At 37.3% G+C, this 17,021-nt stretch overlaps 1 protein-coding gene across 3 annotated transcripts in view; it reads right to left on the bottom strand.

The window, feature by feature from the left end:
- Window positions 1–17,021, bottom strand: part of LOC128991488 (UDP-glucose:glycoprotein glucosyltransferase-like) — a 39,030-nt gene that overhangs the window by 13,658 nt on the left and 8,351 nt on the right. For all 3 annotated transcript variants that reach the window (XM_054414409.1, XM_054414410.1, XM_054414408.1), the window contains exons 9-20: window positions 15,187–15,407; window positions 13,878–14,093; window positions 13,235–13,420; window positions 12,571–12,752; window positions 11,084–11,282; window positions 8,501–8,686; window positions 7,552–7,780; window positions 6,692–6,797; window positions 5,833–6,018; window positions 4,681–4,890; window positions 2,365–2,586; window positions 1,966–2,136 (exon numbers count right to left, since the gene is read on the bottom strand). In XM_054414409.1, coding sequence (XP_054270384.1) covers window positions 1,966–2,136; window positions 2,365–2,586; window positions 4,681–4,890; window positions 5,833–6,018; window positions 6,692–6,797; window positions 7,552–7,780; window positions 8,501–8,686; window positions 11,084–11,282; window positions 12,571–12,752; window positions 13,235–13,420; window positions 13,878–14,093; window positions 15,187–15,407 — 2,314 coding nt within the window. The remainder of the gene's footprint in view (window positions 1–1,965; window positions 2,137–2,364; window positions 2,587–4,680; window positions 4,891–5,832; window positions 6,019–6,691; window positions 6,798–7,551; window positions 7,781–8,500; window positions 8,687–11,083; window positions 11,283–12,570; window positions 12,753–13,234; window positions 13,421–13,877; window positions 14,094–15,186; window positions 15,408–17,021) is intronic.

The raw sequence follows: 17,021 nt of genomic DNA, 5'->3' as shown, positions 1-17,021 counted from the left end.
CAAATTAAGCAAGGACTAACCAAGTTCGTATTAGTGGGAATCTACAGTAGTTTGCATTAGTAAAGTATTAAAAAAGCGGAAGAAAAATTAAAATGTTGGAGAGCGTTTCGTGGGTCCTGGTGTTTTTAGGAAGGTAAGGTACTGCAAATATGAATTCCATTAATGTGAACCAAAGATACCATTGAGTTTAGATACTGCAAGTAGACATTCCATTGACGTGAACCAGACGTACCATTAACTTTCGATACTGCAAATAGGCACTCCATTTATGTAAATCAAATGAACCATTGACTTAGGATACTGCAAGTAAACAATTTGTTTATGTGAACCCGACGTATATCATTGACTTTGAATACTGCAAATAGACATTCCATTTGTAGACCAGAAGTAAGCCTACCATTGACTTTGGATACTGCAAATACACATCTAATTTATGTAAACCAAATGGGCCTTTGACTTTGGATACTGCAAGTAGACTTTCCATTTATGTGAACTAGATGTAATGGAGGGTAGGCTAGGCAAGCTAGGTTGATGACCTGGGGTCAGGCCTTGCTTGCTATGATGCATGCTGGAGGTGTTTTTGTAAACACTGAGGGCTTTGCACTCAGTAGCTATCGGATTCAAGAAATAGGCCACCTGAGGTAGAGAAATGGGTCAGTCGGCCAGGGCAGGCTGCCCAGAAGGTTTGGGTGAGTACTGGTTGCTCTATCTTAGGCTTGGGTCCTTTAGTCACATGTTTTTTGTAAGGGGAAGTTTTATTTTAAGGGGATTAAAAGTTAAATAGGATTTGTGATTTTGATAAGGGAAATTCTTTTGGATCGGATATTTTGTTTGATATAAATTATATGAAGTAAATTTGTTTTTGGGAATTTTATACTCAGAGTTCTAGCTGCCTCCAGGACGTTTTCAACTAGCTATTCATTAGTGGGTTTGTTGTTGTTTATCGTTGTATAGAATAGTTTATTCTTTGAGATAATAAAAAGGTTCAGTACTTTAAATTTAATCTGGTCCTCTCATTTATCAGTCTACCAGCTCATAACTAGAATTATATAAGGTTAAACATCCGGGTTTCACTAAAGCTACGCTCCCATGTGCATGTTTAGGATAACCTGTGAAGTTTGAGGGGGGGGGGGGTTTCCTGCATATCACATAGACGTACCATTAATGCAGACTTTGAATAGGTACCTAATGAAAATAGGAATAATTCCATTAATGAGAACAAAAGATACCATTGACGTGGGATACTGCAAGTATCTCATTTACGAGAAACAGATGTATTTAAACATTTTTGTTTTTTCTGCCCCTGAGCTATAAGACTTAATAAATGGTTTTAAGTTACCTTTGTCAGTAGCTCAAATGGTCGTTAAAACTCTACAACCAGGTTTCGATGCTGAGTTGCACCATGATCACGTATGTCAGCAGGATAACTTCTTGCTCACATGTCGGTCAAATTGACGTCGTTAAAAAGTTTATAAAAACAATACAGGACGTAAAAAACACTTACATTTAAACACGAACAAGTATAAAACATATTACGAACGAGATCAATCTATCGAACGGGCCCGTCACGGTTATTGGCGGCAGGAGGACTCTGCTCTTGAAAACCTGGTCTTGTACATGGATGCAGACAGCTTTATGTTAGCAGTAAATCGGGAAAAAATCGGATCCATCAAAACCGGATCCAACCCAAGATCCAGAATTTTTTGGATCCGATCCGGTGCCGGTTCCAGCTTGGATCCGGCGGATCCGGTTGTCCGATATCCGGATCCGACCATCACTAGTCTAATTATAACCTATAATTTTTACCGCCGTGTTATCCAAGTTTTTGATTATCCGAGGTAGTCTTGGTTGTTTAAAAAAATCAAAATTGCCGATCCGGACTAGCGGGAGTCCCGCACAAGGCCAAACCGAATGAGCCAGAGTCTACTGTATTGAAATAGGTAACTATCAAGTCAGAAGTATTACCTGGTGATGGAGTTCCACAGGCCACTGTTGGGTTGATCATCTTCTCCGAGGAGATCCATGTTCAGCTTGTCAGGCTTCTTGGTAACTCGCAGCTTCAGCACGTGAGGTCTGAATGAGCTGATCAACGCTTTGATGTCTGTAGAGTTCTCAGGGGTGTCTGATCCCTCGTGGCTGGATAACAATTACATGTAAGCCAAGAGTTTCAACAACATCCAAAAAATGTCGGAAGCTTTAGTATTGGATCTTTTGTTATTGTCTGGTTTTAAATCTTGACCTGGAAGGCCTATTCAGAAAAATTGTTGGACGGATACCAGATTAAAAGAGTTTTACTTTAATCCATTATTGGAAACACACAATTATTTCTAAAATTAGACTATTATATCTACAACATTTTCGCACCTGGTGATATCAAATATATCCGCAGACCGGCCCTGGCGTAGTCGCAGTATCCATGCGCCAGGGTTGGCCTTAAGCTGGAAGTAGCCCAGGTTGGCCATGACTATAGTGTCTACCTGCACCGGCTCAGACTCAGTGCCCAGAGTGATCTGCAGACCTCTGGGAGGATTGCCTCCTGCCTCGAAACAGTGACCTTCCAGCAACAGGTACTCCAGCTCAAACTGACTGCAACCATCACAGATCACAGTTAGATTGGTAAAGCACTTATTCAGTAAATAATTCAAGAATACAATATTTGGTTTTAAATGAGTTTTTTAAGGAATATAGTCAGTGGGCCCGCGGTGCAGGGGGGCTGCAGGCTAGGGGGGGCCGTGAGCCTTGACCGGGATTTTCAGTAAATTTTACCGGCACACGGGCCCGCGATAGTGTGACAGGCTCAGCCACACGGGTCCAACATCATAACAATATTTATATGAGAATTAAAATACTTTTTTTATTATGAAAATTTGTTCAAACCTATAGTTCAAGTAGTTTACAACAGCTAAACTAACACTATTACTTGACCGATCGATATAAATTATCTACCAACCTACCAAGTAAAGAATTGTCGTCAGTCATGCGGGTTGCATTAACTGTCCTCGTGGATTGTGTGAAGGCGCAGTCAAAATTGGTTGCATAATAATAGGGCCGTATTTATAAGCAATGTGGCCTCTGGCCTAGGAAGATAAAACATTAATGTTAATCCTCCTAGCCCCCAGCGGGTGACACCATAGAGGATCCTCTATGCTGATTCGACTAAATAAACTTGACAATTTTGTTACGACCAAATCGGCAAATTAACCTAGGTGGCTAGGGCACTAGCAAATAAATAATTCCATTCTTTCATTGATGTTAAAGAAGAATTTTCATTTCATTTCATGTCTTACTATTAGGAGGCTGCCCTTTAGATTTGTTTACTTCGCACTTAAGATGTGTTTACATCGAGTCAGGTAAAAAATTTTACTTACCAAAGGGCCTCATGCCAAATCAGATCGGTTCAAAATCGGGTTGCTTTGGAAACGGTTGATTTTTATAATAGGCCTATAATGTAGATTTTCGAGCCGAGCAGAGCCTGGACTAAAAGCTTGAGCGATCAAGCACAAAGTCAGAAAATCAAGCTCTAGCCGATTTTCTCAGTATTCAATACAATACAATAATGCACAATTAAAAGTAATAGCTTTTATATCCTTGAGGATCACGCTCACAAAATTGAAAGATTAGGCCTATGCTTTTGCCGCGATCGCGGATATCGACGAGAGCATTTCCCCGCGGGTGACGATGACGATGACAATGTCTCCGCGGCCGCAGATGTTCAATATTTTTCCGCGATTGCGGAAGACGATAATGACGTTTCTTTTTTAGCGAGAGATATATCTAGGATTTAGCTGCAATTACGGAAAAATGATTTACCCGTCACCACCGCCGGGTCGCGGGGAGATATTAGGCCGTGATATTAGATTGGGCCGTGAACGCGGGAGACGATGATGCTGCTATCTAATGATGTCATAGGTTTGGTTGCATTTGCAACCACGGTAAACTATGATAATGTTTCTTCCATTACTTATGACTACGGGAAGTATTTACGATTTTAATGATGCCTCGTGAGATGCCTTGTCAAGTTTATTGCAAAATTGCAAGTTTACGCGGCAATACATGGGAAAATGTTTTTAAAGATCATTGGGAGAGGGGGGCCCGGCGAACAAACTTGCGGGGGGGCCCGCGGGTTCTTATCGCCGCCACTGAATATAGTTTTGCCTTCTTGTCAGAGAAAATTGGAGTCCTGAGGCTAACAAACACCCAAAAGGTCAAACGTAACATGTATACGATTTTTGTATCTGAACTCTGCCCCTTTCTAAAAATTGCTTGAGCAGACACATGATGTTGATGAAAGATATAACATAAGACCACTTTACAAGATTTTAACTCAATACATTTGTGAAGCAGGAATAGGATTAGTTGGTTTTTACACAGCTAAATTCCCCAAGAAACAATAATCCATAATACACAAAAAATCCAAAACCCAATAATTTCATATTTTGCCCATACGACCCCAACGAACAACGAGAAGAAGGAAATATTAGAATGGTGTGTTACTTTTTGTGTGTTCCACAAACAGGTGAACTGTCTGGAATTATTATCTTCGATAAGTCAGTTGCCACATTCTAAGTCAAGTGCTATTTCCTCAAAAAACTAATATAAATTTTTAAAAATCTTTGTTTTGACTATTCCCTAGAGTAGTCTACACATACACCACCTGATTTTCAGTATGTCAAGTTTTACCTGTGCACCACACTCTCCACCTCCTCCAGTCTGATGTTGTCCAGGTCGTACGGACTGGCCACGGACTCCACCAGCCAGTTGTCTGGCACATGCATGTTCTGTGTCAGCAGCGGCGCTGGTGGCATGTTGGAGAACCGAGCCATCGGGCCCGACGCCAAGTGTCCGTCGGCAGTGAATTGTACCTCTGGCTCTAGTACGTACCGATAGAAACTGAAAAAGTCCCAGGAAGAATATCAGACATTGATAGAAAACACAACATTTCAAGTTGACAATTGATGCAAGTCGACGCCCCGTTCCCATGTTAAAGCTGTAACCTATAAACAAGAATATAGTTGGTTTGAGTCATTAACAGAGTGAAGTCAATTACCTACACAAACTTTTTAACTAAGCCAACTCACTCATGGTAAACTATAGCGTCTGCAATATTCCACTATGAAATTATATGAAATTAAGAGGAATAAAGACATTTTGACAATAGCTCGCACTTCGCACATTAGTGCTTTTTTCACAAGTGAATTCACAGATGTTCTAAATAGAAAATTGGCTTCAGATGGATCACACAGGATGTAGACCTTCTTCAGTATCCAAAGTCAAAGTTTTTATGTAGCAAGTTGGATGTCAAAATATTTTCTCTGCCAATGGTGGGATCCAGTTATTAAATGGAGGCTTTTGCCGTCGTAGTTCCAAAAGTATTACCAAACTGTAAATGTTTGATTGCATATGTGAACAACAAAGTATGAGTATGAAATAATTAAAACTTGTCAATATGCACGATGTACAAACAGGACTGACAAAAGATAATTACCACCTAAATCTTTACTTTTTGATCATAGAATGGACATTTTTTTAAACTCAGACTTTTTATACCAACACTACAAAATAAAGTATTAAAAAGATAAAAAGTATTTTTCTTGTTAGGAAATTCAAGGGTTAGTTGGTACATTCCTTTGTATTCCTACACCAGGTACTTTTCACCAGAAAATTAAAACTAGGAGTGAAAATAGAATTTTTGACATCAGCAAACTCTGTGAGAGGCTCATTCAGATGAGATTTTTTTAAATACACAAAAGGCTACAGCTGTAGGCTACTATATACATGGGATTTCTACTCCGGTATCCAAATGTCAATGGTTATACGAGAGTCTGGACCAACCTCTTGAGTGGCATGTCCGAGTGTTTGTCCACACAGTTGAGGAAGATGCGTATGTGACAGTTGGTGGCCTGTTGTAGCACAGACAAGATGGGTCCAACCTTCTGTGCTCCCCGGGACACTGGGTCTACCACCACAGCAATGTCTAGGGCTGGAGCGGACGGGTCTCTAGCAGCCATCTTGATCACACTACAAGCACAGTGATTGGTCAACCCCTTACATTTTTTACATGCCAAAGATTACTTGCTGTAAATGTTACTTTATGAAATGTATATTAAGTGTACACCACAAAAATCTTGGATTAGTAATCAGCTGACCTTTTAAGAAAGCTTTAAAGTACCTACGTCACCAGATTCTGGCCTCTGATGCCATATGTCACTAGACAAATGGTGTTAAATGAGATTGAGAATAGATCAATGTTAAAGAATAGTACAAGGGTTTGGATGTTTTCTTTTACAAATCTCTTTAAAAAATAAAATTAATCTCTTCATAATCCCTAGACACTCAGAGCAGAGGTGGAAAGATGAAGCAGCCAAGGGAATGAGAATACAGATAGATACTGTTAGATGATAAGCAAAATACTTCATTGGCCTTGGGAGTAGTTTAGTAAGTGTACCTCATATAATGAGGTTTAAGAAGTAAAAAAGCTAGTTTAATCGTCTTTGTCTATTGCTGCATATTTATACCACTTAAACTAACATGGACAATCTCTAATTTATATTTTGATGGTATCAAGGTACAAGGTAAAGATTGTAGCAGCAAAACACAACAAAATGAGTTTAAATTTGTGAATACAATAAAACATACAATTAACATCAAACAAGAAACATACAATAAAATTATGAATCATTTTCAAAATAACCTGTGTTCTTCTCCAAGTTCGGGTAGTTCAAACCTGCTACGAGTCTGAGGTCTGGCTGCCAACAGTGAGACAGCCCTCATCACCATGTCACTGGTTACATCCAACTCTGCAAAACAATGTGCAAACTAGGTGAGAACTTTATAGGCTACAACTTCATTATGGGTTAAAAAGGCCAGTTGAAACAATCATTGAGGAGTTTGATTCCCTATTCACAATTTAGTAGATTGGTTTCAGCTTGGTTTTTTTTTTTCAAAAATATACAATGTTTGATTTCTCATAATTTTGGTGCTGGAATTACAACATCTGTACCTCAAGCTAAGATTTCTACCCATAATTGACAAGCACCTCTTTCTTATCCCTAAAACAAATATTTCAAAGCACAACAAAATCGGTAAAACAATACAGCATCAGTATTTGTTTGGTAATTAAATTGTTCTTCGAGATGTAAAAACAATATTTCTTTTCATAAAAGACATTTCAACTGTTCCACTGATTTCTAATGCTCTGATTTTAATTTACCTTCAAATAATTAATTTAGTAGCATCTAAGAATTAAGATATCATACTACAACACAAAAAGAAATACATGTAATTATAAAATGTTTCTGTGAATACCAACTAGATTTTAAAACCTCACCTACCCTTCAACTTTCTACTATGCAACCTGACCAAAATCTCAAAGGTTAAAACTTAAAACCTATCAGCACTCTACGCTAAACTTATCAGCACAAAGTTCTTTGTAAAAGTCAATATTGGAAATTAACTAAGAAGAAAATTGTCAACTATTAAAATTGTTCAAACTGTCAAAAACCCCTTTCTGTTACAGACTGATGAAATTATAAGAAAAGTTAAAGTAGTTACCATCGCTTTTCTTGGTCAGCATGTTGTACACTTTGTCCACATGAGTAGACATGGTGAAGCGCTCCAGCAGACTGTAGTCATCAGAAGTGAACTGCTCTGAGAGGTCGAGGGGCCCCAACACTCGTCCATTACACACCAGGCCCCGGGCCCCTACTGGGAACCCTAGCACCCATGCTGCCTGCTCTCTGTGCTGCTCCAGGACTGCACTGACTGTATCCCAGTCCACATCCTAAGGGCATAGGGGGATGATTTAAGAATGTGTTTAATTTGAAAGTGGTGTTCAGTAGATAGATAATTTAAAGCTTTCAATCTCCCTCTTTGTAAATAATTTTAGATTGATGGATCAATACAAAAGTGGATACAAACTAACAAGTCACAGTGTTATTGTACAGAAACACTAAAACTCTTTAATTGATAAAGTTTTTACTTAGAATTGCACGATTCAGTCTGTGAGGCTAATGACTCCTAAATGTTTTTAAAGACACTATACTATAGTAAAAATTAAATAACAAAAATTATAAAACTAATTTAGTGTTTAGTGTATACAAACTGAGTTTTCAGAATTATAGGAAATTTGACATCCCTTCCCTGTCACATTTCTTCTCAAAGACAATTACTTTTTATACAGAGTTATAAAATTCAGTTCAGGAGGGATGGGTTCTATTCCCAGGATGCCCACAAACTTTAGATGGTAAAAATTCCTATCAATGCAAATGGATAGATAAGAGTTGAATTGATCAAACTAGACAAATTTTTTCAAAACTTTAACTTACTAATCACCACAACAAAAGTAGTAAAACAATTTAACATCAGAATTTTATGCTAAAAGGTTCAACTTATTCGTTTATTCAAAAAATAGAGTAGGCGTACAAAGCTCAACATATAGTTTATTTCCCCCAAATCAAGCCCAATTTGACCTATTTTTTATCGCTTTAGCATGTATTTTTACCTTAAGCCCGTAAGCAGAAGGGTGTCTGTCGCCTAGAGCAATGGCGTCAGCATCCTTCAGTATCTTGGAGACAGTAGCTGTGGTAGGGTCCTGCATCAATGCTGCTACTACCAGCTTGTTGACAGCTTGGTCTGCGTCTGCAGCTGCGTTGATGACCACCCCCACTCTGATACGACCACTCGACTTCTGCAATGTGTACCAGAATTAGTACAGGGTGAGGCAATGAGAACGCTACAATTTGTTTTACCTGTCACATGTTAATTGTTGCAACAATGAATGATCAGCTATGCTTAAAACATCAATTAAACAATGCCATTTTAGTAAATATTATGCCTGAGGCTATTAACACTGAGATTTTGATGTGAAAACCTATTTATAAAATAGTGGTTCTTGTGAAAAAAACCCAGAGATTGTTAGGACCGTATTCCATCCTTGGTCAACATGGCGCTGTTCCAGATTGGAAAACAATGTTGAACTGGGTAAAATTATTTAGGATAATCGCTTAAACAAACAAAAAATAATCGGTGGGTGCCGCAAAACTCTTTGTACACCAGCAAATGTTAAAAGAATATGAGTCCCAGTAACTCAAAGTCTGAAGAGATTTGCCAGGAAGCTTTTGTTGTTGAAAGCTTCACGTTGGCTAATTTTTTTGGGAGGAGGGGGGGAGGTTGTTCTAATAAGCTACTTGACGTTCTAGGTTTTTCAAAGTCACCCCACAGATTTGCTTGAATCGAAGCTAAGGATAGTCCAAAAACTAAAGTGATTCCTGAAGAATTGCTCGAGGAATATTTGATGGAGTTTCAAGTGGCTAAAAAGGAATGTCAAGTAGGACAATGAAGTCACTTTTTGGGTTTTGTTCTCAAGAAATTGAAAAATTACTTTGTTAAGTTAAAATGGCAAAAGATAAGCTGTGTTTTGGTGTGCTATTTATATGCATAGGGTGAATATTATTGAGTTTGTACTGTTTATAAATTGGGGCGCTTTTATTGCCCCACCCTGTATTATGTTAACCACATCAATCAATTTTTTAATCCCGGAACCTACAGTTGAGTGCATATTTCAAGCTGCATATTAATAATGTGTGTGTATAGAATGGAGTGAGATGATTAATGTAGCGTGAAACCAATTTTTTATGCTTCTTTAGCCAGAATTAATTCATAAGATCAAGGACTGAGGTGTCCAGTTTCAAACTATCAAAACGCTTCAGTTCAGACTCTTCTCAGGATCAAACCAGCAACCTTTTCACAAGCACATTATTCAGCTACCAACCAGGACTATGTTACCAGATATATTGTATACTAGCTGTAACCCGCGGGCTTTGCCCCGTTTAACTTCTTAATTTTCAAGATGATCTCGTTTGCATGGCTCAATCACGTCCTGGTTGAAGTTCGTTCGCTACGCTCACTCACCTTTAGGTTGGAGCTCGTTCGCTGCGCTCACTTTCCTTCAGGTTAGCTTGTTCGCTACGCTCACTTGCCTTCAGGTTAGCTCGTTCGCTACGCTCACTCGCCTCCAGGTTGAAGTTCGTTCGCTACGCTCACTCACCTTTTGGTTGCAAATTAGCTGTTGTCATAAATGTAAAAGAAATAATAGTGCTAGTGCTGCACCCTGTTGGTAATCCTTGTAACTTTAATGCTATTGAACATCACAGAACAGAACCAACTTGAATTGAAACAGCTGTTAAGATTCAATAATTTCATTTCTCATAAGGTTAACATGGGATGGGAAACTCCAGAGCCACTGGGGCGGAGCCCGAAAGGATTTTTGAAGTAAGAATATGCCTATATGTTAATCGGGAATGTGAGCTATCATCATGCCAAATTTCAGCCCAATCCGACCAGTATTTTTCGCGTTTACTTTTCCCATACATACAGCAACCACCTCTTTTTTATAATAGTATAGATAGATATAGGTATAGATAAGTATACTAATTTAGCCAGACTTTTTGAGTCTTGAATCTAAATCCTAAGAATCAAGTCTCAAATCTTTAATTAAAATTTAATTTATTTAAAATACAATTCAAAACCTACTGTAAAAATCAACTCCTCGCTACCACTTACTTTATTAAAAAAAAATTCTAAAACTATAATTGATTTCATTTTTTGAAACATTTACGTCTGAATCACAGCCACACCACTAGATTGTATCAAGACTAGTATCTGTTCAAGAAAATTATAGCCACTAGAGATAATACACACACAAAAGTAATAGTATAGTTATCCCTCCATAATCCGACAATAAGGGGTCAGAAAGGTGTCTGATCACAAAAAATTTTCCAACTTTCATGATTTATAATGCATTTGATCAGTCAAAAAATGGCCAACAGCTTTTCCACATTTGGGACAGTATGAAAGGACAATAAAGTATATGTCATTTATTAAAAATTTAAAGTAAGTTAAAGTTACACAGTTTCCGCTGATAATTTCTGGAGGTACCTTGAACTACTAAATGTGTTGGAAAAGAGTTGTTGGATTGTCTAGGGGCAACTAAAATCACTCGATTTAATATTTTCATACATATAAAACAACTAATAAATTGTTCATGCTTGAGGAACTGACAGCACTTGAGATTATTTTCCCTCACCATCTGTTCCAGAGCAGTGAGGAGCAGTTCCCTGTCCGCATCTCTACTGAGGTCTGCCACCACCCAGTACGTCAGTGGCTGCACCTTGTCTTTGGCATGTTTACTGTTGATGTACACCATGGACTCGCTCAGCTTGGCAGCACTCTTCACCAGATCCAAGTACTTGCTGTCCTCCGTTTGCAGAATCCTCTCGTTCAATCTACAGCCAAAACTCGGTAAATAGTATATATGTGATGTGGAAAGCGAAAAGGGACCTCTTGTCGGGAATTTTTAATTTTGAGAAATATATTTGAATTTCTTATTAAATTCCGAATCACTTGGTGCAAGTCCCATGCATATACAATTTTTGTTTATGTTAAAGTTATAGGACTTTGAAACTTTGATATGGAAAAGGGTCGTTTTCGTTTTGACAATTTTTTTTTTATTTAAGAAACGATTTTGGTATCAAAAGAAAGCTTATAATGTCTTCTTTGGAGGCAATACAAATTTTTGTCTTAGTCACAGTAGTTTTCATTTAAATAATTGTTTTATCAAAGCATGTCGTAAAAATCACATTTCAAAAAAGGGATCTCTTGTCTACCCTATGTTATTTCTCCATAACATACAAAAAGGTAACTCTTGTCGGGACTGCAAAATTTATGATATATATTTTGTTTTTTGTAAACTGAACTTTGTTGTAGTTCTCTAAATTTACACTGGAGTGCAGGACAATTAATTTTTTGGACTATAGTAAAATCTGTTTATAAAGTTAATATTAGAAATGGTACCTCTTGTAGTTATGGCGAAATAACATTGAGCAACAAGAGGTACCTTTTCTCAGACCGTGCAAAGGCTGAAAAATTATTTATTTCAACCTTTTACATCTTAGATTCCATATTTAAACCGATACTGTCCTGTTCTATCTTAAATGAGGTATTTAACAATAGATAAAAAACTGAATATCAATATTTTTTACCTTAAATTACTTATAAAAAAAACGGCCGTATTGAAAATTTTGCATCGCCGACAAGAGACGCACACACTTTCCAGTCCACATCACAGATATTAATGATATAGGTTAGGATATCTTATGTGCATGATGAAGTCAGTTTGTTTACCCAAATAGTTTAACAATGCTAAGGTTTAAACTATGCAATAAACTAGCCTACTTCATATTTAGGAATACATCATTTTAATTTGTCAAGTAAAATGTTTAGGATGGTAACAATATTATCCTCCAAAAAGAAACTGCCATTAGAGAGGTCATGACTTCCCTAAGCTTAAAGGTACAATTAGGTTCAAAATATCACAACTATCGCTAGATGGCCCAGCCAAAGTAAGGTCTTAAATAAGTTTATTTTAAATATAAAAATATATTGGAAAAATGTATCACTTTTTCGGTGGAAACTGATGTACACATACATACTGCCTGAGTGGTTTTCAAAAGCGTACAGCCTACAGCTAACTCCATGATTTACTACTGGGCACTGGCTGTGTTTTACACCTACCTGGGCATCACATTGGGTTGATCCATCAAGTAGTCCAGTACATTCATGCCGTCAGTGAGATCTCCACGATACACTGCCTTCTGTACAGCCGGAGTCTGGGTCATGATCTCAGTCAACACAGCTCCTTCAAACTCATCAGAGTTGAGGGTCTTCTCTGGTAATGGGATTCCATTTATCAGGGCCTTGACAAATATGAAACATACTTAGCTCAGTGATTGTGGTTTATCCTCATTAATCAATAATAATAACAGAAGTAAGTTTTTTATCAAGGAAAGGTTCTAGGGCAGCATTTTGAATAGTAGAATAAGAATAGCAGCTAGCTTATCTAAGAAGAAGTAAAGGTAAAACACACAATATTTTGTTCCCTGGGTTGACTTTGTCAAGTGTAGAGAAAGAGAGTTCACAAAATAGTTGTTGTTATGGCTGTTGCCACCAATGAAGTGTTGCCACTCCGCTCTCACTAGTTACTTACAACCATGGGCACTAAATAAATACTTTCCAAATTCAATACCACTGATATTTTGAGTAATGTGTATCAAATTATCTCTTAACCTGCAGCCTATGTATCTTTATTCAATTTAATAAAGCAAAGTTGGAACTAAACTAACATTTTATTGTAAGCTTCCTTGGCTTTAGCGTTCACAATACCAATGATAGATCTCACCTGAGGTAGGGACCTGAGGCCTGATCTTTGTACAAAGTCCTGAGCCAGTTTACGGCCTGTGTCGTAGTCTGTGTCCTCTCCAAGGATCTCCTCGATGTCCGCAGAGTGATAACGAGCCTTCAACAGCTTGATCACATCCGACACTTGTACATCACGCTCTCCCTCGGTTTTGACCGATGCATACACCTGCAATTAAAATTCTCTGTTGTTTAAATTTGTTGAGTGAGTGAGTTCAACAAGTAAGATTTCATCATACCAATGACTTTTAGTTCAGATGACTCTTTTTTGAAGAAATTTGTAATATTTAAAGAACCTTAAAACACATTGAAGAACATTGAAAAATTAAAATACTTAACTGTAACAAATTCACGCAAACTACCCTAAGTGTTCAATACCTACATTCTGTTGAAGTATAAATCACATCCTAACAAAAACAGAGAGGGGTTTTGCTAGCCTAGAGGTTAGCGTCTCTGACATTAGTGAGAGAGTAACAGGTTCTTTGCCACGTCCTAAAAAAATTGATAAGTTAGACTTTCCCTTAAAACCTTTAATGATTTTCCTTACCTTTCCTTTTACTGTCGTAGACAATAAAAAAAACAATCTTATACATTACTTCTAGGAAGTCACTTCAGAGAAAGCTTACATCAGTAATGAAGCTGAGACCCTCGTAAGCGTTCTTGACTTCCGCCACGTAGTTGTAAGCGTTGAGCAGCGCGACCCCAGCGTCCTCTCTACCTGTCGCAGTGTTGTTGACGGCAAACACCAGCCCCAGCCTCAGTGGAGCCGTGTGTACGTAGAACGACTCTACCAGCTTAACCAGTGGCCAGACAGGTCGTTTGGACGGGTCCCCTATGATCACCTGTGGGATGAAAACAACTACTTAAGTGGCCCAAATCCCTGCATAGCATCACCACAGTGATTACCCTGAGAATGCAATTTTGTTTAACAAATCAAGAAAAACAACAGTGCTTTCAGGATGGTTTACCAGAAAGCAAATTGTTTAATGCAGTTTCAAGCCTACTGTCAAAGTGCTAGGTTAAACTGTGCCATTTAATCAGTAGTTTATTATCACTGTGCAATGATTAATATACTAATTTTTACAGCTATATTTCACAGGTGATGAATTAATTTTACTATGCGAAGAGTAGGCAACACAGCTGTGCTATATAATGATTCGTTTTGTCAAAACTCTTCTTTTAGGCTACCGTATAGATGCAATTTAAAGTTATGATAAATTTTAAAAATTCTGTATTATATTTGTATGTAATTACTTCAGGTAAATATGTTGTATTGAGCATGTTAACAATGTAAAATGTTTTTCCAACTAGTATAATTTCACAATCATCCCTCACTTGGGTATCATCATCTTCTACAATCGCGAAAAAATTCTGAACGTCTCCAGCAGTTGTGTAGACAATCGCAGCAAACTATTGCTAACACACCTGTGTCTCATGCTCAAGAAAAATGTTCATAAAATACAATACAGAATTGAAATCAATTTCAACTGCAATATACTTTATTCTTTATTAATTTAAAAAAATATGAGTTGATTCCGAAACTCTTTACACCAGAATCATATCATCATTCTGATCTCTCACAATTGTAGCAATACCCGTGAGCATTTCTTAAGGTACGGTGACATTTTGATCGCGCCTTGTATTGCCATGTTTCTTTTTGCGATCGGAATTTTTAACTACAAATAAAAGTGATGAGATTTGAAGAGAGCCATTAAAACCAACGACTTTAATCAACCAATCAACCACAACAATCAACCATAGGCTATTAGCAATTATTCAAAAATTCCCAGTTCTATCAATAATTTATGTACAGCTCACATAGGGCCTACTTTTGTCAGTCATAAAAATTCATATACAACTCCCGGTTTTATAGTTTCCCCGTCAATTGGACACACTGGCTATGTTCTTGAGTAATCTGGTCTACATGTCACTTACCAGGTTATACAGGTTTCGCCGCAGATGCCTCACCATCCCTGGGAACGTGGGCCTCAGCAGGTCCATGAGAGAAGACGACCACCTCCTGTACTGCTTGTCCACTTCCAGGTCATTGACCCATTGTATGGCTGAGTCTCTGATGTCTATGGCAAAGTCCTGACCTCCATTGCTACTCAGGTCCAGGCCCAACAGGGAGCTCAACGTTGACTTATCCGTTATTCCTAAAAGAAGAGGATTTTAGGATTTTATTATTAGTTGGTAACTAATTTGGATTTTGAAATAGACCAAAACAAGCCTACTTATTTTGTTATGGATTAAATACCCCCGCCGCAGCATACCTGCTGACTAAGCGAATTTCCATTTGTCTGAGTTATTTTCAATTAAATATATTTTAATATCATTAGGTTTAACGAGTACCTAGGTTTGCTGCTACAAGGAAACTAATAAAGTGTGTTTTTTAGTAAAATATTGATAGCTTAGTACAAAATAAATAAATTTGCCAAGTTTGATCAAATTATATCCATAAACAAGCAAACTACATTTGACAATATTCTCCATAAGAATAACATGGGAATTTTAAATTTACATTTTTTTTAATTTTCTCCGTTACTAATAACCGAACCAAAATACTTTTATATACTAAATTATTTGTTTTTTTTTTAGCTCTTTAAAAAGGTATAAAGAGAAATTGGGAAATTTTGTGTTTTGAGGGTCAAAAGTGAGAAAAACAAATTTTTACCCCATAAAACCCCCCATAAAGCCCCGTTCCCATGGTCCGATCATGCTGGTTCGCGAACTCATTCAAGTTTATCCCGCTTTACACCTTTAAACCAAATTTCATCAAAATCGGACAAAAATTACTCAAGTTGAAGTACGCATTTACTCAAAAATTAATCACGGACGTATATATATATATATAGAAAAACTATTATACATATATAAAAATTTGAACGAATGGTGTTTTTGGCCTCTGGGGACATCAAAATGAAAAAGTAAATCAGTCCCGGGTCTAGGTCTTACCTAATAGCTACTTCCCTATAGGGAAATTCGCTAAAAGGGAATATGTTCAATACCTAGAGTTTTTAAGTAGCCTACATAAACACAATTTAAATAGCTAAATTAAGTTGTAAGACAAATCACCCATATCCACCCTCCCCTAAGACTTAGTAATCATAGTATTTAGCTAAGCTATCTATATAAATAAAATTACAGTTTTGTCTGTAGGCCTACATTGCAAAGAATCGTGTAGTTTTTGGTTATTTTTACGTATCATAGCCTAAGAAAGCCGAAACGCGTCTTATCTCAATTTCTGTCTGTCTGTCTGTCATTGTGTCTGTAACGCTTAATTGCTAATTTATGCAGTCTACTCCGAGACAACTAGAGTAACCATCAAGTTTCATACAATTTTAATGTATTCACTGTATTGGTGATGGTGTCTTTAGCCACTAAAATATGGCCTCACTACTTCTTAAATAAAATAATGGACGTTAAAAAACTCAATTTTGTGGGATTTTTTTTAAGTTTTCTCCTAAGGTTTACCACATACGTCATTTATGAGATACTAATCGTTTGGAAAGAACATTATCTATAAAATAACGAACAGCTGTTTGGATCAAGATAATTTTTTCTAGCTGTCATGCTGTCACTGATATGTTTACAAATACTGCAACCATTTCCGATCACGTTTTGTAAGCAAATCCAAACCAAGTGAGATTAAAAACGTTGTGCTTTACATAACTGGCAAGTGCAATAATGCGTAACCGTAAATGAAATTAAATAACTAGGCATCATCCAGGTCGGGAACCGGAGATTCTCTGTGTACTTCAAATTGTACT

The sequence above is a fragment of the Macrosteles quadrilineatus genome, unplaced genomic scaffold (assembly GCF_028750875.1).
Source record: "Macrosteles quadrilineatus isolate MER2022 unplaced genomic scaffold, UCM_ALF_1.0 Scaffold_4__1_contigs__length_99947679, whole genome shotgun sequence".
Taxonomy (NCBI): domain Eukaryota; kingdom Metazoa; phylum Arthropoda; class Insecta; order Hemiptera; family Cicadellidae; genus Macrosteles; species Macrosteles quadrilineatus.
The sequence above is the reverse complement of the archived record's forward strand: the minus strand, read 5'-3'. Positions and strand labels throughout refer to the sequence as shown.